Source organism: Haliotis asinina, chromosome 3, assembly GCF_037392515.1.
Source record: "Haliotis asinina isolate JCU_RB_2024 chromosome 3, JCU_Hal_asi_v2, whole genome shotgun sequence".
NCBI lineage: Eukaryota > Metazoa > Mollusca > Gastropoda > Lepetellida > Haliotidae > Haliotis > Haliotis asinina.
The window spans coordinates 51,815,387-51,839,244 of record NC_090282.1 but is presented as its reverse complement, the minus strand read 5'-3'; the positions used below and the strand labels follow the sequence as shown (position 1 = coordinate 51,839,244).

At 37.3% G+C, this 23,858-nt stretch overlaps 1 protein-coding gene across 2 annotated transcripts in view; it reads left to right on the top strand.

The window, feature by feature from the left end:
- Nucleotides 1-23,858, top strand: part of LOC137278153 (ras-specific guanine nucleotide-releasing factor 2-like) — an 802,775-nt gene that overhangs the window by 763,658 nt on the left and 15,259 nt on the right. For both annotated transcript variants that reach the window (XM_067810323.1, XM_067810322.1), the window contains one exon: nt 968-1,036. In XM_067810323.1, coding sequence (XP_067666424.1) covers nt 968-1,036 — 69 coding nt within the window. The remainder of the gene's footprint in view (nt 1-967; nt 1,037-23,858) is intronic.

The window sequence follows — 23,858 nt, the reverse complement described above, 5'->3', positions numbered from 1 at the left end:
TGCATTGCTGCCCAAGGTAACTGTTCCCCTGTCTTTGAATCTGGAGTTATGTTCTGCCACATTGAAGCCTGCATTGCTGCCCATGGTAACTGTTCCCCTGTCTTTGAATCTGGAGTTATGTTCTGACACATTGAAGCCTGCATTGCTGCCCAAGGTAACTGTTCCCCTGTCTTTGAATCTGGAGTTATTTTCTGCCACATTGAAGCCTGCATTGCTGCCCATGGTAACTGTTCCCCTGTCTTTGAATCTGGAGTTATGTTCTGCCACATTGAAGCCTGCATTGCTGCCCATGGTAACTGTTCCCCTGTCTTTGATCAGTAGTATGCCTTGCTACATTGAAGCCTGCATTGCTGCCCATGGTAACTGTTCCCCTGTCTTTGAATCTGGAGTTATGTTCTGCTAATATTCACGTTTAATACGTAAGTAACAAGTGAAACAAAATGTAAAATTTACAACCTTTAAATTCTCAAAATTACAGGTCATACTATACATGCTTTTGATATACTTGCTCCCTCTCTTTTATCAAATTACCACACAGCAAATACCCCCATGAAGCAGGCAGATATGGTTTAGTGAAGGAATTCGTAACTGTTTACATGAAGTAACTAAAGATATTCTACCAATGATTGCTGGTAAATGACTGGAGGTATATAAAAGCTAGGGAAAACATTTTAATGTATGGAATGGTTTGTTGTGACTCATGAAGCTTTTAAAAAAAAACATGGTAAACGTCATCGAGTCATAATCAGGGGTGGCAGTGGGGTACGCTAGTGGTTCAAGCATTCATGCCAAAGAATCTGGGTTTGTCTGTCCACTTGGTAAAGCCCATCTGGAATCCCCCGCAGGAAGATTTCTAAAAGCAGCATGAATGTATCACAAGATGAGAGTAACAGATCTTATGATGCAAGCAGAATGTGACATGTCTAGGGACAAGTCTTACTTGGTTTCTTCCTTTTTTGTTTTGAAGATTGCTCATGTGATAAGAGAGATCAGGCTCTTTCAACAAACATGGTATAGAATAGAACATCATCCACGGGTGAGTAAAATTTCAACTATTTCATTTGTTATTAAGTTGGTTTAAGTAATGTTTATGGCCAAAGGAGAGCTACAAAGTGTCTTTTGCTGAGATCCTTTGAAAAAAATGTGGTACTATAGGCACTAAATGCAATGTGCATTAGATTTTCTTTATTAATGTGAAATTGTGTCAAATGTAAATTTATGTGGATTTTCTTATAGAATGGTATGAAAGCATGAGCCTCACAAGCTCATAGTTTATTTAAAGAATAATTGCCAAAATAAAGGGGAAAGTTTTTGGCTCACATGGCAAAAAGTCAAGTGAACTTTTTGTCATGACATGATTGTCCATTCTTTGTCTTTCTGTTAACATTCACATTTTTCAACATACATGTATTCCTTGAAAGATAAAACTTTTGAAATTGAAACTTTGCATTAATGATCTTAGCTAGAGTGTTCCTACAAAGTGCTATTAACTACAGTTTTATTCCTTTAGCCGATTAACAGGGGAGGCTCTAGCCAAGAAAGCTGAAAGTTCGTAGAATGAAAACTAAGAGATAAAACACTTGACATCAGGTTCTTCAGTACACCCATTCACATATGGACACTCTCAAAAGAGTGGATTGAGGCAACGGAAGATGACTAGTTATTGATATGTAAAGGGCTGTCATTAATTTGGTAACAAATATTACAGGATATTTCGTCAATGTTGTTTACACATTGCTTTGCTCTCTCATGTTCCAATTTGTAACCATAAATTTCACACAGTATATGCTGAATGTGTTCAGTGTTGAGTAACATCTTAAAAGCTTTACAACTATAATACAAAAACTCTTCTTTTTTTAAAGTTTTATTTCCTAGAATTATGTGTTACATACATCAGGCACTTATTGTATGCATACATACATGCATACATATGAACTTTAAAGTCTCCATCATCATGTAGGTGTTCAGTGTTTTAAAAAAATGTGATTACTAATGGTACATCCTCATATAATTATTCTATGCATGACCATAGTAGGTCTAGATATAGGTACATATAACAGACAATTTGTATGAAATACCTGTGTAAACTGTAAATCATGAACTTTTTACAAGCATGACATTGTTGCGAGAATTTGCAAATGACTTGAGTTTACAAAAATATCATGATGCAATTTGGTAGACAAACACAATAAACAATCAACAAATAATGTGTCTGATTATCTCTTTATTATTCACTGGTTCATATAATCAACAACAGACCTAGACACTACATCAATTTAAGCAATGACAACAACTTCTGGAAGACTAATTACCACGGTGACCATTACTACATGTCAAACAAGGGAAATACAAACTAAAGTTACTCAGTTTGTACATCTGATAGTCCAGACAGGCAGAAACCACGCAACTTATATTCTTTAAGAGACTGTCTGATAGGCTGACACCATCCAACACGTGTGGATAGGTTTAATGACTCGTATGCAGAGATCAATAATAATCCAACTATAATCCTTTTGAACTGCTTTGAGCATATCTGGCCTATACAGCTTGTGTTTTTAGGAAAACATCACTGACTGCATATATGCAGAAGTGCTCCACTGAACTGAGTTCAAGATTACCGACAACCTTTTATATGTGATTGGATTTGCTTCAGGTAGAACTTTAAGTTTTGAATCTAAGTTTTAAGCATTAGAGAGTTGTAAAAATATCATGATGCAAAAATGTTGTTATTTACAGCATGCATTTCAAACAATATTTATTCATTATTAAATGAACAGACTGGTAAACAGGTTATAAGCCTATCTAAATAATTCTGAGAATGCAATGCGATAGCAAATATTTTGCACATATTCATCATTGCAGACAAGAGAACACAGCATTTGAAGAGTAAATAACTTAATGCAAAAGACTAGTGTCATTTAAGTCAATTAGGTAAAAAATTGTTACAGTATACTGACAAGTTTTGACTCACTGCCATCATGGAGATGTACAGTGATCATTATCATGCTAGTGGTTTAAATATATTTATTTCCAACAACGGAACTGGATTGGTAAACAAGCAGTACATTGCTTATCTGAATACTGCTGTGGAATACAAATAAATTATAAATATGACAATCATGAATGGAAAAGCATGCTATCAACAAACAAACAATAGCTATCTGGAGGTGTAACAGTCAATCAACCTCATCAGAACATTAGAACAATTAGTGTTGGAATGCAATAGCTTTTACTACTTACAACACAAATCTTCCTGACAATACAATGAAACAATGAATAGATTCTAGTAATTCAAGATTATCTTCTGCAGATCCATTAGTGCAGCCTTATAATATTGATTTGATCTTTTGTCCTTTAACATAGAAGAGCATTTTATTTCTTATATTGGTGTAACTGACACACGATAAGAAATAGTGAATTATATCTTTGTAACAATAGCCACAAGAACAAGACAGATTTACAGATAAAAATCATTTGTATTTACATGTATTTGGTATAGAAGTGCATTTTATGTCTTATGTCAATGTAATTAATGCACGGAAAAGAATTAGTGTATTGGATCTTCTTAGAGTAGATAGAGGAACAAGATGGATTGGAAGATAAAAATTTATACTTACATTTATATTTATGTGCATTTAAATCGTTGCAGCTGAGCCTGAGGCATGAATGAAAAACCTGTCAGAATCGTGATCCAGAGTTTAAATTTAAGAAGATATGACCATATTTAGTTGACACATTGATGTGTTTCTTACACAACTACCCAAGGTACCTGATTCTCTATGATCAATAGACAAAACATTCCACAATCTTACTGTATATGTGAGAAATGACTCGGCATAATTTGCACTTTTATAATCGATAGTTTTGGGCTTCAAATGATCTTTTAATTTTTAATATGTCTGCGAGTACATAGTGGTTGAAAATTTGTCTCATCATAAATTTTATGACATATACCACGAACTGCACTGCCAATAGTTCTGAGTGTGTCAAGATTATGTATATCAAGTATTAGTGCTTGCTGTTTGGTACACTTGTTCCATATGTGACCACAATAGTCAAAAATAGATAAAATAAATTGTTAGTACATTGTTTGTAAAGTTTTACATGAGAGACCGTATTTGAAACTTCTAAGACAGTTTACCATGGGTGCAACCTTTTTAGCGATGCAGTTAACATGATCAGTCTAGGAACAATCGTGCTGTATAGTAAGTTCCAAGTGTTTGTGGCTATTAACATCATTGATTATACTACCTTTCATTGATAAACATCATTTGGGCTGGGCTGTACTTTACACGTAAATTGAATAGAATCTGTTTTATTGGGATTAAACGTAACTTACTATTTGTCAGCCTAGTCAGATTATTGTTAAGACTATAAACAATACGACAAAGCCTTGGGGAATCCCGGTTAAGACTGATCTTTGATCAGACGTGAAACCATTCATAACAACTCACTGAACACTATTGTCTAGATAACTATAATGAAATGATGATACATACCAAAATTCATTACTAACTGTAACCAGTACAAGCAATACATTAGCATTCAAATATTAGGAAAATATATATACAGAATATTAGTTTCATCATGTATCATGTAAGACAAACCATTCACTAAGACAAAAGTTATTTCTTGACAGGAAACTGCTTTGATGAGGTAAACATGCCATCACCTACAGTAAAATAGCATTATTACCCACATGGTACTTCGTAGAGGTGTTTCACAACAAAGTGTTATGACACATGTGTCGTAACACCTTCGAGTGATTTGATTGGCTAATACGTGAACTTTGACATTGCTGGTACTACTTTCATCACTCATTCCTTTCATGATTTTCATTCAAGTTTTCACACCTGAGGGCATGTAAAACAGAAACACTTCTATGGAATTAGATTATTTAATTTAGTGTGGTTACTAGCATTGTTTTCAATTCTATGATAACTCAAGTTTCTGTAATAAAAACGAAAACATAACATTCTATAAAAATACGTAAACAAATACGTCTAGTAGGCCTCTCATGAGTGTAAACAAATATGGCGTCGCCCGTAAAAGTTATTGATTTCGTCAAAATTGACGGACAATTGGTTGGAAGAGTTGCGAATGTTATCAAGAGATTGAATCCCTTCTGCGTGTGTGTTGTCAGGATTGCACAGTAAGACACATCAAAAGACGAGCGGTGCTCTTATATCTCTATCACTGGCGCTGTCAGCCGCATCCATTCGCGTCCTCCCGCACAAACATATTGTCACTGCCATGCCTCCCGTGGTTCCTTATGTAGAGGTCAAAAGCACTTCCCAGAATCTGAACACAATAGACTTGAAATCATCTTTGTTTGAGGTTGTAGGCTGTGTTTTCAGACCCAATTTTCAGTGAAGTCTTCAACATAAAAATCGAATCTCGACAAGTGGGAATTCCAAGCCGAGATGAGAAGGCGTCAGAGGCATCCTGCGCAAAGCATCGCCAAATTATTTACAGTAACTCGTCCTCCGATGGAGAACACTAAGCTCAACTATTTGAGACATACAGTTCCCTGTTATTCACATTCATCTTTGCTGTTGAGTTTGCGGTGCCTAATAAAATGCTCCCTAGAATCTCCTTTGTGAACTCTCAACATGACAACTAGCCCAACAGTGATGGCCAACTGACGTTCAGGCAAGTTTTATTTCACATATTCAAGTTCAAAATATATACACTTCACAAGTGTTTTGATGAATTATATTATTGCTTTTGAAAACAAATCCTCAACTGAAAAGAATTAAATTTTGATTACGACTTGATTCTGTCTTAATTTGTTTATTTTCTTGTGATTAGGCGCCGTACAGGAAATACATTGCCTCTACGCAGCGTACGTTTTCCTGGAGTGAAGTGGTTGACATTCCAATCACCAATATGATGTATTAATCTGTGTTACATGGTTCTATATAGGAAAGCAAAATATTGATTCATTTTAACGATATTTTCACTTTTTTCACTAAAGCTCGTGACAAACCAAAATTTTTTCACTTGGGACATAACCTTGGTATGAAAGGGGAAGCTTGTTTAATATCCTATAATTATGCAAACACCAGTTAAGGGTCATTAAAGATCCAGCCCAGAGTAAGCAATCAAGCATCCAGTGAATGTGCCAACAAGATTAATGCCACTTAGAATAGGATTAAAAGATAAACACCAGATTGTAAGTTTGTAGTATGTTATTATCCCTAAAATAATTAAATACATGTTTAAGGAGGCATTTATAAGAAATCTTTGCTACACAGCTTGTTAGTGCAACAGGTCAATAGTTAGAGCATTTATACTGCCTATCTCAGTTAATGTGCTAAAGCTTTGTAAGCCCTGAAACGTCATGAAAATAAACTCAAGAAGTTGCTATTCATAAAATTTGTCCTGTATTACTACACCAACTTCTAAATGCCTTTGAAGAATCATATTCAGAATTCATTTTATTTTTGACATACACCACAATGCCCCAACCCCTGCTCTATCATTTCTGAAAGGTGAATGGAAACCCAGAATCAAAATATCATTACTACTTATACCATCATGTAACAAAGTCTCAGTAAGACATATGACATCATAGGATCTGAACTCTACCTCAAGTATGTCAATTTTATCTTTAAGGCTATGCACATTTAAATGTATTATGTATGATTCACAATTATTAGTTGGACCTGGGTTAATCTAGCAAATAAGAGACACTACCAAGGAAACTTTGGCATTGTATAAACAAAGAAGTAGTAAAGAATGTGAATTTTTTTAAGCTTGTTGGCAGATTTGTTTTGAATATGACAAACAAAAGAGCCCACTGCTTGTCTATATTGTGCAATGTCAATCATTTTTTAATAACTTTGGTGAGTTCTCTTGTGGGAAAGTAAGACTGAACTATTTTCCAACATATAACTGAAATGTTGCATGAATGTGTATATAACGCTATTGTTTTTCTATAAGAAAACAAGACAAACATAGCTGTAAGCTAACCAGCGGACAACTTCAACAAACTATCTCCCTGAAAATAAATCCAATGAGATAATCTGACAAGGTGACAAAATATAAGTGAACAAAAAAGAAAATCAGGTTACAGATGGAAACTTTCATCTGTAACAGGAAAGGTAACAGTGGAAAACAAACAACAGAAAACATCATCAGTTTACTACACATGTATGTGAGCTGTCTTAGATCTCAGCTATACATGTATCGCATGATGCATGAGCATTTGTTACATAATACAAATGTCATGGTCGGATTGTAACTAGCAAAATATATTTAGAAAGGTACCATGTATACGACAGGTATTGGCAATGGATATATACCTGTAGAATATCAACTGACTCTTGGGGTAAGTTACTCGTTACCCACAATGACTGCTGCATATAGAAATGTTATACCAGGATTGAGTACACGCACTTGCATGTGCAGTTTCACTAGTGTTGATTACGTGATCACAAGAATCTTTGAGTGTGTGATGAACACTTTAACATGTATCAATACCTCAGCTATATTCCTGATTAATAGCTGAGTTTAGGTAAAATATCATGGTCTGAAAAAGGGGTAGATAAACAACATGGGTTATCATGAAGATGTATTTGCAAGAACAACAAACCCTATAACATGCATCAAAACTCGATATAACCATAGCTGAGACAGATTAACTCATCATAAATTGCAAATAGGGTGACACAATACATAATTTGGTTTTCTTGAGAGTATGATCTGTAATATCAAGACATACATTGGTTCATTAAGTATCTACATAGCTTGATAGGAGTATGATTTACAAATGAGTTGATTACAGGAATAACTAGTTCTCATGTAAAATATACCATTAACTAAATTAATTTGCTTCTCACAGCGAGAGTCACGTATAGGTGGTGATAAAAAGCACCTCGTATTCAGCGAGAGCCGCACATGGTCGTCAGCAGAAAGCACCTCTCAAACAGCGAAAGATTCATATAATAATGATAATAAATGCATACTTATAATGTGCCTGTTCCACACCCTAAGGCATGCTCAAAGCACTACAGAATATTTACAATGGAGTATTTACAGCTGAAATAATTAGTAGTATGCTGTGAAAAAGTGAGTTTTAAGTCTGGACTTAAAAATGTCAATTGTGTTTGAGCTTTTAATGGCACAAGGGAGAGAGTTCCAAAGCATGGGTGCAGAGTACGAGAATGACCGGTAAAGGATGGGATGACCAGTAGATCTTGAGTGTTTGAGCACAAGTTGCATGCGGGGACATACGGATGTAGGAGTTCAGACAGGTAGGAGGGAGCCAATCCATGGAGGCACTTATATGTCATACAGAGGATCTTAAAGTAAATTCTGGCCTTAACTGGTAGCCAATGCAAATCTTTCAACACAGGTCTTATATGGGAACATTTAGAAGTCTTGCTGATGATGTGGGCAGAAGTGTTTTGTATATTTTGAGGTTTCTCAAGGAGGGTAGAACTGAGGCCTGAAAGGATGCTGTTGCAGTAATCAAGCCTTGATGTAACAAGAGCTCAAACAAGGGCTTCAGTTGCAGCAGTTGTTAGGTATTGCTGAATGTTACCAATGGATTTCATCTGAAAGTAGCAGATCCTGCTCAAATGATTAACATGAGAATCCAGAGTCAAGGAAGAGTCAATGTGGACACCCAAGTCCTTAACAACATTAGAGAACTTGATGTCTGCATCTGCAACTTTAAGGAAATCGGTTTTGACTTTGTTGAGTTGTTGCTTTGTACCAACGAGAACTGCTTATGTTTTAGTGTCATTGAGTTTAAGCATATTTGTAGTCATCCAGCACTTGATGTCCTGTGTACGTTTAGCTAAGCAGTGAAGAGATGTGGAGAGATCTGACAGATGGAAGGCTTTCAGGAGCTGAGTGTCATCAGCATAGTTATGGTGAAAAACTGTGTGGTTTTTAGTAATCATTCCGACATATCCAGTATACAATACAAACAGGACCGGACCAAGGACTGACCCCTGTGGCACACCACATGTGATTGCAGCATCTTTAGATCTCTCACTACCAATGACAACAGATTGCGGTCCGTTGGACAGATAAGATGATACCCATTAAAGGGCATGGCCTTCAAGTCCGTACGTTTTTTTTTGCCTAGACAGGAGTCTATGGTGGTCAATTGTGTCGAAGACCGCAGACAGGTCCAACAACACTAGAGCAGCAATCCTACCATCATCGACAGCACAACAGAGCTCATTCATCACTTGCAATATGCCGACTGGAATTCATCCAACAGAAAATGTTTGGAGAGATAGTCTTTAAGCCTCACTTCTCAATTATCTTGGAAACAAAGGATAAATTTGAGACAGGTCAAAGATTCTGAGGGTCAAGATCTTTTTTTTTCAGCAAAGGTTTTTCTTCAGCGTGTTTAAATCTGTTAGGAAATACAGTGCTCATCAAACTTGAGTTGACAATTTTGGTAATGCATAGCAGAAACAGGTCAAGATACTGAAACAGAAGTTTGAACAGCGGATAATTGATTCAATGTCCTTTGGACTTAAGGGTGCAAACTGCATTAATGGATCGCCTGTGAAGAGAGGTTCACTGAAACACCTATCATCCTTGACTAAAAGTCCTTTTTGAATGGTATCAATCTTTGAGATGAAGAATGAGTTGAAGGAATCTACTAGTTCCTTGTGACTTTGTCTGGGAGGTAATCTATCACCATCACCTTCCTTACCAAGCAGGGTATTCATAAGCCTGTACAGTAAAGCAGGCTTCCCCATGCTATTCCCTATACTGTGAAGACAATATTTCCTTTTAGCGGAGATGATTAAAGAAGTGGTAGCATTTCGGCACTGTTCATACATCTGCCTGTGAATGTCCAGGCGTGTCTTACGCCACTGACATTCAGCTCTGCGCCGTTGAGTCTTAGAGAGATGAATCGACACATCTTACCATGGAGCATGAGGATGAAGTATCACCTTCTCAACTAGAGATGTGAGGGTGTCATGGAAGAGCTCAACATGGTCATCAACATCAGGGGGAGGATCAGTGAGGAGGTTTGAATTAACCAAGTCCTGTCTGAAACTATCTGGCTGAATCTTTTTGATGTTGCGACACATCAAGATTGAGTGCTTGTTGTTTGGCTTCACTAAGTCAGTAGTAAAGAAGACAATGAAGTGGTCAGACATCTGGCAATCGATGACTTCAACTTCTTTGATAATGCTGTAGTTGCTATGTGATAATCCTGTCGAAAATGTTGCCAGATTTATGTGTGGCGACAGACACATGCTGGGTAAAGGAATATGTATTCAATAACCTAGCATATTTCTTGACCTCAGGCTTCTCGTGAGCGTTGAAGTGCACATTAAAGTCACCAAGAATTATTGTGTAGTCTTTAGAGTGTGTTGCAAAGAGGGTCGGTAACTCTTGAAGAAAGTCATTGTTTTTCAATTTGTTCTTAGTGGAAGGCGGGGGTTGGTAAATGCACACCAGGTTCAAGGTAGCTTGTCCAGAAGTTATCAGCACATTCATGCTCTCAAAGGATTTGTAACTGTTTCTAGAGTGACTGTGATGAACAGTGAGGGATTTCCTGAAGAGAATTGCAATGCCCCCTCCACTTGCATCAAGTCTGGGAGAGTGGAGGAAAGAATGGGACACTGGGGTCATTTCAGCTATCTTAGCTCCATCTCCCGTGTTCCTTAACCATGTTTCAGTTAGAATAAGCACATCTATTTCATAGTCAGTGATCATATCAAATATGTCAATAGATTTGTTTCTGGTTGATTGAGCATTCCAGAGGCACATTTTAAGAAATTCTGGAGGCTTTGTGGGATGGACCTGAATAAGATTCTTCTGGTTAATCCCACTACAGCAGTTAGTTCTGACAGAATCAGGGAAAACATTTTGACAAATTGTTATTTTCCAAAATTTCCTACCCGCTCGACGGCCTCTCTTGGTTTTCTTGCAAACAGAAATCCCAGCATCAGGTAATATTTTAGTATCCCTGGTGATGTTAACAACATCCTCAGCAGATTAGCTTTTCTTACGAGAGAGGTTACTTTCTGCGTTAATCAGAAGAAGTAATAAAGTGTTTTGAAAACAATTGCTAGCTGCATGAATACATGTCTGTGAGAAAGGGGATTATGAGATGTTGTTGCAGGAGGTAAGTGTTTGTTACTTGTCATTGAGAGTGAATACTAAAATATTATTTTTGCACATTGATTGAATGAACGGTGACAAGGTTACAAAACCTTCTTCTAAATTAAATCATTCATTCATTCATTCATTCATTCATTCATTCATTCATTCATTCATTCATTCATTCATTCATTCATTCATTCATTCATTCATTCATTCATTCATTCTTTGTGATAGTTTATCTTATGAATCGTAGACATAAATAGCAATATTGTGTTACCCCCATGTACATATAGATTTGAAATAAACCAAGTTACTCTTTTAGACCTAACTCAATTGTGACTATTGATTTTTCATAACTCTAAAGTTGATAATAATGCAAAATTGAATACGATTTTGATAACTTTTGCATCGACACATCATATGTATGTATGTATGTATGTATGTATGTATGTATGTATGTATGTATGTATGTATGTATGTATGTATGTATGTATGTATGTATGTATGTATGTATGTATGTATGTATGTATGTATGTATGTATGTATGTATGTATTACACATACACTGTACAAAGGTAACTGGAGCGTTTAGTTCAAGCTGTTGAAAGTTTCATGTTGATTTTTCAACACAATTTACATAAGCATTGTGTAAGAAACGTTTGTATTTGATCTCTGTAATTATCTTATCCTGTGTAATGATCACGTGTATCAGATCCATCGTCAGTAAAAGGAGGATAATATATCAGTTACGGAATTGATGCGTATAATCAGTCAATCAGACAACACTAAAGAGATATTTGAACACCTCTTTCAACCTCGAAATAACAGCCTCTGGCAGAATGCATGTCCAGCTAAAGTTTTGTCCTGTGACAAGTGTAAAACAAACTACTGTACTGTTATATGATTAGACAACCTGTTTTATGGAGTCACGCCCATTATCAATCTTCTGAACCTCGTTTACATTCAAAACAAATATAGGCCTGTCCATCTTCATAAATATTTTAGGGGATTCAGCTGCTAGTGTATACATTATAATAAATCAGTAACGTGTCACTTTTTTAATTCTATAATACATGTACTTGAATTATGATATTCATTCGTTACAATGTGCAGATTATATTGAAATGTTCAGCAAGCCATTATGTTTGATGTACAAGTAGTGTGCGCAAAATGTATATGAAAATAAATGCTATCTCTTCTAAATGGTTGGATTGGGCTATCAGGGTAATAATAATCGGATTGTAGCGCTCCGAGTGCTTTAAGGAAAAATGAACTCACCAAAGTGCTTGTTAGTCCTGTGTGTACATTTCAGGCATCCTTACAATTATGTATGTTCACGATACACAAACTTTTTCATGATAACTAGAGTTGATAAAGCCAAAATCCAGCATATCACCTGGTCAACAATCAATCTGTATCCAAGCTGTCTAGTGACCAACTGTGCTCTTCAGAAATTTAGCCCACGCCCCATCACCTGTCATTTCCTCTGTGAGAGGTATCTCATGATACAATTGGTCATAAATAACAAAATCAGTCACTATATTGAACAGTTGAGATACAAAACGTCCTATTCGGGAACTTTGATGACGCCCATCCAATGACCCTTTATCTGATATATATATGTAAGGAATAGCATTATACAATATGTATACATGTATATTTGTGTGATAATGTATATTTTCTGCGTTAAATCAAGATGAACCAAAGTGACAAACTGTGAATCTGCTCCATGTAAGGCACACATTAGCTTATTAGTACTTACCTTAAAATATTCAGTATATACTAGCAAAGTATAATGCTATTCCTTGCACATACATAAGACAAAGGGTCATTGGATGGGCGTCATCAAAGTTCCCGAATAGGACGTTTTCTATCTCAACTGTTCAATATAGTGGCTGATTTCTTATCTATGACCAATCATATCATAAGATACCTGTCACAGCGGAAATGACAGGTGATGGGGCGTGGGCTAAATTTCTGAAGAGCACGTTCGGTCACTAGACAGCTTGGATATAGATTGACTATTGGTTTGATCAGTGACGAATCGATATGCTGGATTTTGGCTTTATCAAGTCTAGTTATCATGAAAAAGTTTGTGTATCGTGAACATATATAATCGTAAGGATGCCTGAAATGTACACGTAGGACTAACAAGCACTTTGTCATGTTTATTTTTTTTTAAAGCACTCAAAGCGCTACAATCCGATTATTATTACCCTGATAGCCCAATCCAGCCATTGAGTAGAGATAGCATTTATTTTCATATACATTTTGCGCACACTACTTGTACATCAAACATAATGGCTTGCTGAACATTTCAATATAATCTGCACATTGTTTTGAATAAATATCACAATTCAAGTACATGTATTATAGAATTAAAGTAAGTTACACGATACTGATTTATTGTGATGTATACACTTGCAGTTGAATCTCCCCAAACATTTATGATGATGGGATTACTTATATTTGTTTTGAAAACAAACGAATTTCAAAGATTGACAATGGACTCCACAAAATGAATGAATGATTTAATTTAGAAGAAGGTTTTGTAGCCTTGTCACTGTCAATTAAATCAATGTGCAAACACAGTATCTTAGTATTCACTCCCAATGACGAGTAACAAACACTTACCTCCTGTAACAACATCGCATAATCCCCTTTCTTGCAGACATGTGTTCATTTGCCTGTATAAGCCTCCGACATTGCAAGCAATTGTTATCAAAACACATTAATAGTTCTTCTGATTAACACAGAAAGTAACCTTTCTCGTAAGAAAAGCTAATCTTTCATCATTACTGCTAAATTGATTGAAATGATACAATACGAATTTAAAATTTAAAACCCCCAATACGCGGCTCTCGCTGAATGGGAGGTGCTTTTTATAACCCCCAATACGCGGCTCTTGCTGTGAGAAGCTAATTAAATTGCCCCACATATGCGACTCTCAGCCTTAATGAGTTAAACAATTAATTTGGTGGTATGTTGAAATGTAGATAGATAATGTATCACAATGACATTACTGTAGTTTAACCTGAGTTAAAAAAGCAAAGTAGCGATACTCCTGTACCACTTGATGCATTTCCTGCAAAGTTAAAAAAAGTGAAAACAAAAATTTTCCTGGAAATTTAACCCTAGAGTATTTCCGGGTAAGCAGCTTGCATTCTAAGTACTTACCAATAATGGATACCTTGATGATTATTAAGGTAATTACTGTCAAGATACTGAATTTCCTGTGTAAATTGTTTTTGATTGCCGTATATGGCAAACCCCAAAGTTTTGTCCCAGCACCAGATACAGTAATGTAAATCACTAATGATAATATCTATCACACTAATGATAATATTCTGTTGATAATAGCATAAAACCTGTTAATTATTAATGGGACAACATTAGAACAAGGTAAATATATGTATATATCTCATAGCTAAATTAAAACAGAATGCTGCTTTCTCCAACATGATTCAATTTCATCTTCAGGGAGACTGTAGCAGTTACAGTATGATGTGGGTAAGCAAAATAGTGAATGTGAATCAGTATGGCGAATACGCAGGGAATCGGAAAGCATTGTGGGTAGCTTGGCAAAGTACTGTGGGTAGAATTTATAACATAAATGTTTATGTATGTAGATTTTGCAGTATAATTAAAATATTTGCAATGTGAAGTATTATTAACCACACATACGAAAAGGAGGTATTTGTGACAGATGGACAGACAGACAGAGACAGACACATATACATAAAGATCCTTGGCACAGAAATAATTTCTTCAATTCTAACTTACCAATTTTGATTTTCCTCTATTGATTCGAGGAGGCTGTTGAGATAATCAGTACTGGCTAGTGGCCAGTTACCACTGTGTACCAATTATCGCCAACACCTGGCTGTAGTGCTGGTGCAGACTGCTTTACTTGTACTTCCGTAGTATTACCACATGTTGACACATCCAAAAAATGATAGAATACAAGAGTTATAATTACTGTGAGTAGACAAATATGAATCCCTCAGAAGAGGATACCCAAACCCTGTCACGTGACCATTAGTATGTTTACATGAAATTTCATAAACGATGAGAATTGAATGAAAATCATCCTGGCTGTGTTGTGAATCTATGACTTGAAAATTCAGTCCAAAAAAATGCAGACTTTAATTTGTCTGAACATACCAGTCATTCTACTAACATTTTCTAATCTATTACTAGGTCATTACGAAAACATTACTAAAAATTACTAAGCCAACCGCAGGTCATTTATAACCAGGACACTTAGAAAGTTTATAAAATATTTGATAAAAATATAAGGAAAAACTGAAGTCAAGTTAGGAAGGAGCAATGTTCTGGGAAAGTGCATTGACCAAGTAATCAAATTTTATGGATTCACTTTTCTTGGAGGAAATGGCAATTTCTCTGAAGTAACATAAACTAGGACTTTGTAATTTTACATGATTAGGCGGATGGACATTCGGATACTGGTGGTCAATTTGTCAGTAAAAGGAATACGTAGAGGATCAGAAATAATTCGTTTAAGTATTTTCTGGCACCTACCAGTCTGAAATCTTATTTGATGTTTTGTCAGATGTCAGTGTTTGGTTGATGGATGGCTTAAAGTTAATTAACGAAGATATTTGATACTGGAAGAATTTGATGGTACCGATAAAGTTTCGGAAAGGGACTAATGAAATTAACTAATTATTAAGATTGGGTATGAGTCATTGTTGTATGACGTAGGACATTATTTCGGGGGGAGGAGCCTAAATTGTCATGACTTCTATTATGTTAGTTGTCCGGTGAGTGGTGCGCGATTCTGGGCCCCACCGTTGACTTGAGAGGTTCTCTCTGTATATTGAGAGAATGGCTCAGATGAACTTATAGTATCAGAAGTTGTGCAAGAAACCAACAAGTTCTTCCAGGACGTTGTAAACTAATATTGTGTGTAGACCAGAAACTAGGAAATATTTGAGGACCTTTGTTTGTGAAAACCAATACCAAAAATAAAAGGACTTGAATGCCAAACTGGACTTATCCTTGAGTATACCGTCTAGCTACATCATCCCCAGACAAAGTGGAGGAAATACAGATTGTCTAGGGAGAAGGGTATCACACCCCGACACCCTCAGGTAACATATTACTATCGGGGGTGTGGGGACTTGCAGTCAGCTGTCTGGGGGTGTGGGGATCACCCCCCAGTCCACTGGCTGGACGGTTTTCAATACTAGCTTGGCATGTTTAGTTTCAGCGAGCTATTTCATCACCCATTCCCGCTCTGATCTACTCATCACATCATTCTCTCTCAAACACACCTCAAACAAATCCCTGTCCTTACAGTGAAATAATTCCACCCAATACGTCTGCTCCCTCAAGTCTTTCAACACCGAGTTGAATTTTTGCGTCAGCACCCTATACTGTGATTCGCGTGCCGGCCAGAGAAGGCTAAATATGAAAGCACTACAGTCATCTAGGATGAACATCGGTATTCCTTTAAATTTGTTGTTAAACAAGGTTAAATACTCTTGCAACTGTGTTCCTGGGTCAACTCTGTGTACGTCTGGGTCTGTCATCACCCAAGCTCTTTCCTTGTACGTTTTATTCATATTTATAATATGGCACAAGATAACGATTTTATCAAATACTTCCTTCTAATACCCCTCCAACAAATCCAGCATGAAAATGGTCTTACCACAACCCGTCTGCCTGCATATAATAGCGCAGTGTGGATCGAGGGGCAAGCCCCACACCCAAGTAGACTTGTGTGGGTGACTTGCAGTCGGCTGTCTGAGGCTGTGGGGGTGTCCCCCACTAACAGATGGCTTGCACGAATCTCCCATTGTCTATATTAAGTTGTGCATCCATAATTACATACAAATATAATTTCACTTCCCCATCTGATTGACCCTTCTTCGTTATTTGAATGGTTATCCCCTCGCTTTTATTTTTGATGCGGCGCCCACTACCGTGTAGACTGTTATTATCCGTCAATCTCACATCCAACCATATCGCATACTTTGATGTTAAGTAACCAGCAATATTCACGGAGTATAGATCAAGGTCACTGGTCACGTTGTCGACTATTGAGACGACCTAATGGACTGCTATACCATATGAGATTATGATATAGGACATTTTTAGTCTAGTCAGTTTTACTACTCATATGATCCAATATGTTCATCCGTGCCAAAGTGTAATTGTACTTGGTTAATTTTAAATTGTTAAAATAATGTCCTTATGTGCTTATCTCAAGTTTGTTACAAACATCTTAAAGGTGGAGATGTGAAGTTTAGCTCTATTACCTACTGAGGTTTCGTAAAATATCCAGGACTAGCCCAGCCTGACAATACTCCTTGACATGGTGTGTGTCTTCCAGTAAAAAGCCATGCTGCTTCCACTCTCGGTTATCTTGGACATGAAATAAACGTTGGTCACTACAATGAAGTCTTACATCATAACTAGAAATGTACATTGGGGACGACATTTCTGATGTCATACTGTATAGCAGCCCTTTTCGCACTTCTGGCCTTATGTAACTCAGATTCCCAGTAATCAAACATTTAGTACATCAAATATGATATCACCCATTGTTACCATATGATGTCACCCAACATCAGTACACATTTAGTGTACTGTCGTTTTGGTAGCGCCAGGTGTGATTGACTTTCTGTGCGTTTTCAGACAGTCATTGCCTCAATGGGACCATCCCACTTTGGGATTTCTGTTGATAAATCCTGTTGATGTCATCATCCATTTTTTCTAGGGCCTGTCCAATAAACCTACCAATGTTCCCGTGCCTCGACATGAACACAGGGACATGGTACACCAAACAGTGCATGTAGGGCGTGATGTTCTTAGATAAACACCCCTTCCTTTTCTGTCCTACTCAAAGTATCAGCCGTATGTACTCCTTATCCATGTCATGTAACTGCTGTGCGTCGTTGCTTTCCCCGCTAACTACCAGCTTGTAGATATCCCTAAACCTTGTCCAAACATTGATGAACTCCTTCTCTGTGTCCGGTGTCAGTCGACCGTGAAGTTTATCAGGCAGTTGATTTACGATTTTCTTCTTGCTGTCCCCTGAAAGACTTGTCCATTTTAGTCCCTTCCCATCCCTATCTTCCCACACACAGAATGACACCCCACAGCTTCTCACGCTTTCCACTATCCCATCTAAATGTCTAGGTTTCCCTTGTCTTAATTTTGTTCACTTTTTACCCCTTGCTTCCCCATCCTGAATAATCATCCTTTCCAGAACGTCCATGGTTCTCATCAAGAGATGAAGTTCGTCCAGGACAAAATTGTCAATGCCTATTTCAACCAGTGGAGTGTGTTGAACACCAGATTGGAGCTTATTTGCGTGAGATCTTATCTCAGCAACTGCCCAGAACATGGGGTCTTTAGAATAGTACAAGTACAGTAGAACACGGATATAACGAACTCCAAGGGACCAAGGGATTTAGTTCGCTATATCTGTTGTTCGTTATTCACGTTTGACCGCCATATTGGCTTATAGAGATGAAGAGACACGTATATACATGGGCTACATATTTTTATTCTTGTACATTGACATTAAAATTCTGATTTCATTGTTCAAATACATTATCTAGAACATGTTTAACAATCACAACAATTTCAACAATATAACACTTAACTGCGTTTAACATAGTCCACAATTTTGCTCTGCATGCCACGTCCTGCCGATTTCATTTTGTTGACTGCTGCTTTTGTCTTGCCATACTCTTATGAAGGTTTTTGACTTTCCGACGACTAACAGCGTAAGTTTTTCACTTCCAGTCATGTTTGCCGCTACCAACAATGTTATCCTCTCCTTAGAATTTTTTCCACCACTGCATTTTTCCGACTTGAAATGAAGCGTTCTGTTTGGCTTCATTTTGTAGAAGAGGCCAGTTTCGTCAGCATTAAAAATGTTGTCAGGTTTGGATTCCTCAAGATAGCCAGGTAGACGAGTTTTCAGCCAATCATTGATGAGGTTGGGGTCAACGGATGCACTTTCCCCGTGAGCTGATTTGCATACGATACCACGTCTCTGTTTAAACCTGTCAATCCAAGCACTGTTGCAAATGAAATCTAAATGACCTAACTTGGATGCCAATTCATTTGCCTTAGTCTGCAAGTCAAGGGAATGTTTTCACTTCTCGCTCCTGGAAACCATTTGTAGAGCGCATCTTCCACATCTTGGTGATTTGCAGTTTGTAACTTCTTGCGGGCGGGGCCGAAATCACTACAGACACATTTTGCCAGTAGCGAGTCGCGATTCTTAATGATGGAACTGAGTGTTGATTTCGGAATGCCAAAGTCGAGAGCGATGTTTGTCTTCGATCTTACTCCTGATTCTGCAGCCTGGATTATCTGAAGCTTTGTGTCAAAGGTGATAGCTTTACGTGTGCCTGCCATAGCGACGAGAGCGAACTGAAGATCTGTGTATCAGTCAAGCTTTTAAACACGATGTGTTTCTTTTGTTAATTAATTAATGACTATCAAACAATGTTGATTCACCGCCCACAAGGTTGATGTATACCGCTAAGTCGCTGAGTTGACACTGAGCTGACACTGAGTGAGTTTGCTACTCACGTCGTTAATTGGGCTTGGGGTCAGGAAATCAGTTCGCTATAACCGTTAATTCGCTACTCACGAGTTCGTTATTCATGTATAATTTTAATGATATTATAAAGGGACCATTGACGGGACTTTTAAATTTGTTCGCTATATCCGTTTGTTCGCTATATCCGTGTTCGCTATATCCATGTTCTACTGTAGTATTAGTAATGGTTGTACAGGACCATATCAAATATATAAGTTATATAATATCAATAACGTGATCTAGACCCCCATTTTCACAGCAGACAGCCGGATGCTGTGGGCTGGCCTATTCACTAGACTAAACAAATGTCTCAATTGATACTGGCTGAGGAGAGGGGGGTCACACAGTGCGTGCCGGTTGAGACCTGGTCGATCGATAAAGTGACAAGCAGTTAGAGAAATGATCCACATATAGTATGAACCCTGTATCATGGCTACAGTACATGAGTTGAAGAAGCATGCGCGTGAAAGTGGTATGCGGGAGTATTCTCGTATGAGGAAGTCAGAGTTACTAACTTTATTAGGGGTAAAATGTAAAACCACCCCTACTGTGAAAGAACTAATCAAGGAAGCACACGAGTGCGGAATGAGAGGCTATTCACGTATGAGGAAGTCTGAGCTCATTGAATTACTAAAGGAACAAGCCCCTATAGAATTACAATTCACACCTACTAAACGTGCTATAGGAAAATATTTGAGAGGTTGGAAGATGGAAGTTCAAAGAAATATAAACTTTGGGGATATAAAGCAATTAGTATTTCATAATGTAGAAGAAGAACTGAAGGATTTAAGAGGTGCTAAATTTCAACTCAAGTTTAGGATGACACTAGAGAAACAACAGGTGAGTGGGGCAACTGAATACACCGATGTTTACTTCAGAGGTAATCAGGAAGTTGCAACGCAACCAGATACTATCAATTCTTCTATTGACAGATCATTCAAAAGATTAGAGAAGCACTAGAACGTTACACTAATAGGGGGTCTGGTTGGGTTGTTGATATGATTAATATGATCTACCTGGATATACCAAACTATGAATCGTGGATCATACTTACCCCTTCCTGAGTATTTTGAGAAAAAAACAATCTATGGTTAATGTTAAAAATCATAGTGATGACTGTGGCAGGGTAGCAATAAGATCTGCTAAATTTCCAGCTGAAAAACATTCTGACAGACCTTCCAGTTATCCAGAAGATGATGGGATAAATTGGGAAGGTGTAGATGAACCAACTCCTATCTCTCAGTGATCAAAAGTAGAAGAACAAAATGCAAAAAAAAAAATTCCAGATCGTGTGATTGTTAGATATTTATATAAACCAGGTGAATATGATGGAGACACTCGTAAACGTGCTACAGATCCTATCTGGTCTATGAAAATGTACAATATCAATTGAGTGGATATAAAAGCCGGGGAGCCTAACCTGTACTTCCTGGTAAATGGGCCGTGTAGAGGCATTTAACTTCCATGATGTTGTCTTTTTTCTTCTCATAAATAAGCTGAAATCGTTTTTATCCGCGCCATGGGCTTTACATAAACGATAATGACCTTTCACCCCTATACCACACACTGAACACATATAGCTGATATTATCTTTAAGGTGATAAGAACAATAAACCTCGCTTTGGCTAAATTTACCACAAATTTCACTTTTCCCCATAAGTACCCATTGACAAATATGTGGAGTTGTTCTCATTTTGTGATATAATAATTTGTGTAATTAGTCTGATTGTTTAACCATTAACACTGTTGCCACTAAACCAAGTATGCCGAACTCACAACTCAACTCACTATCTTTCTGTCCCTCTGAAGGAGTGTAATACTGAGATATCGTTGGTTCATTTAATGGTTAGAGTTGTTTACCTGTTAACACATAGTATTCTTTCATAGTTTCATCGACGTTCGTGAAAGTTCTAACGGCATGATTTTTGTGCTGGAGTTGATCATTGATAAAATCTAGTTGCTTCAACCATCTCTTAGCGTATTCAGCCTGTGCTGCCTATATCTTTTCTACAGCTATATTGTGCCATTTTCATTCTGCCACTATCTCAGCTGTGTTTGACTCTTTTAATTGAGAAAATGGGAAATTACTTCTGGAAAATGCTAGAGCATTCACGAGAGCTCCACCAACCATCACTGCTACCGTGCACATTTTATATATATACTTTAAAATATTTTCTGGTATAATACCTTGCTTTACCAGAACATCCTTGGTGGCCATCGCCATACCAATATTCATTGTAAGTATAAAAATATCTTGCATGTCAAAGTTGAGTTTTATAGTCTGCTGTTTTATAATCATTTTAGTCAACCAGCGTATGCTACTGCTCACCTGGAAACCACCAATGTGTGGTATGCGTTGTTAATGAATGTTTTCCCCTCAGACATAATATATATTACGGAAATATGTAGTTTTAATTATAACATTAAAGGGTCTATTTCTTGCACCGCAGGGGTGTCTTGTAGTCAGCTGTCCGCAGGACATTATATAATGAAAAAGCAGTAGTGGCTACTACACCACCGACAGCTACCCACATGTAATTATTATTTCTTTTTTGTGCCTCACTAAGGCATTTTTCTTACCAGCTTCAACTCTTTTTTGGTTCTTCTTCTTGGTGACTTGCATCACTGGCTCCACTAGGCTGTCCACAGGACTCTCCACTGCATTACTTGACTCCTCCAATGGGGTGTGGGGTGTCCCCACTAGGCTGTCAGCAAGACTCTCCATCTTTTATAATAGTATTATTATTTGTTTTAGTAAATTTACAATGCTTTGCTGTGATGATCACTGCTGTCATCGGGGCTAGATACATACCGTATTTGTGATACAAGGCACAACTGATATAGCTCAAGGCATTATTGATAAATGGGTCCTTCTCTAAGTCCTCTCACAAATAGAGACAACGTTCCGGTGGGATTGGTAAAAAGTATGAGGCTATGTGAGTGTAAATCTGGGTAATAGTAGAATCTAGAATAATGATATCTGATTAATGATAATATGGTATCATATAATGATATGTCTGAGATCACATTGAATCTGGGTAAATTTTGCATATTGCATGTGCTATGAGAGTGTGGTTAGATGTCCAAAATGTAAAGAAGTTAGCTTGGTCAGCATGTGGAAAGGCAATGAATTTGCATGATTTCTGGTATCTTTTGATCTCATTTTTGATCTGGTGAAAGTTTGGTTTAACTTCTTTAATGCTCATAGTGTAAATATTATTATTACATTCACAAATTTTGGATAGATGTATTGTAAGCATGGTCTGAATTTTTAAACACTGGCCACCACTGTTCTTTTGATGTTGACGCTTTTACGTTGCAAAATAAACTTAAAACATGTCTTTTGTAGTTTGTCAGTTGTATCATCTGCTGAAGTGGGTAGAGAAGGTAAAAGATGATTAAATTTTGGTAAAAGTAATGACTTCAGGACAACATGCCTCCCCACAGTTGTAGAGGATCTTAAAGGGCTGCTGATGTAGAGCAATTAATGTTTCTTGTGAACGGTCTTATTACAAAACCAAGCTGCAAGTCGATCAGCACCTACTCCCTCAACCGTGACAGACACAGGGACTGGGCTACTATTCACCTGGGCAGTGGAGCATTAACAAAGATTTCCTACATGTCATTTCCCCATACCTGTTTTGTAACCAGTAGGACAGTTCCTCACATCCATTACAAACAATGAACAAACACAAGCTGAGATTGTAAATATATATATCTTGTATAAATACAGTTAAGTTGTTGAGCAGATTTCATTGCAGGCTATGTTAGTGGTTATAGAGTCTTTACAGTCAAGGGTCATCCTTACTAACCAACCAACCCACAATGCATAGATTAGTTAATCCCATCGCATCTATTGTAGTACAATTTTATGATGAATCCTATCCACTGATCCCTAAATATTATCAATGCTCCTTGACTTTTTCCTTCTCTATTTTATCTATACTAGCCTCATGAAGAAACTGTGCATTGTCAAATGATGTCACGAGTCCACAAGTGGGACAGGAGTCAAACAACTATGTCACAAGCTCAGTAATGGGTATGTCCACCATCGGCATTGAGAACAGCAGTGCATCGATGATGCCTAGAGCCTATCAAACATTCAAGGAAGGCTTGTGGGATGTCATGCCAGATTGTCTCAAGTTGCAAGGTCAAGGGCGTTTTTGGGTGGATGAGGAAGACGG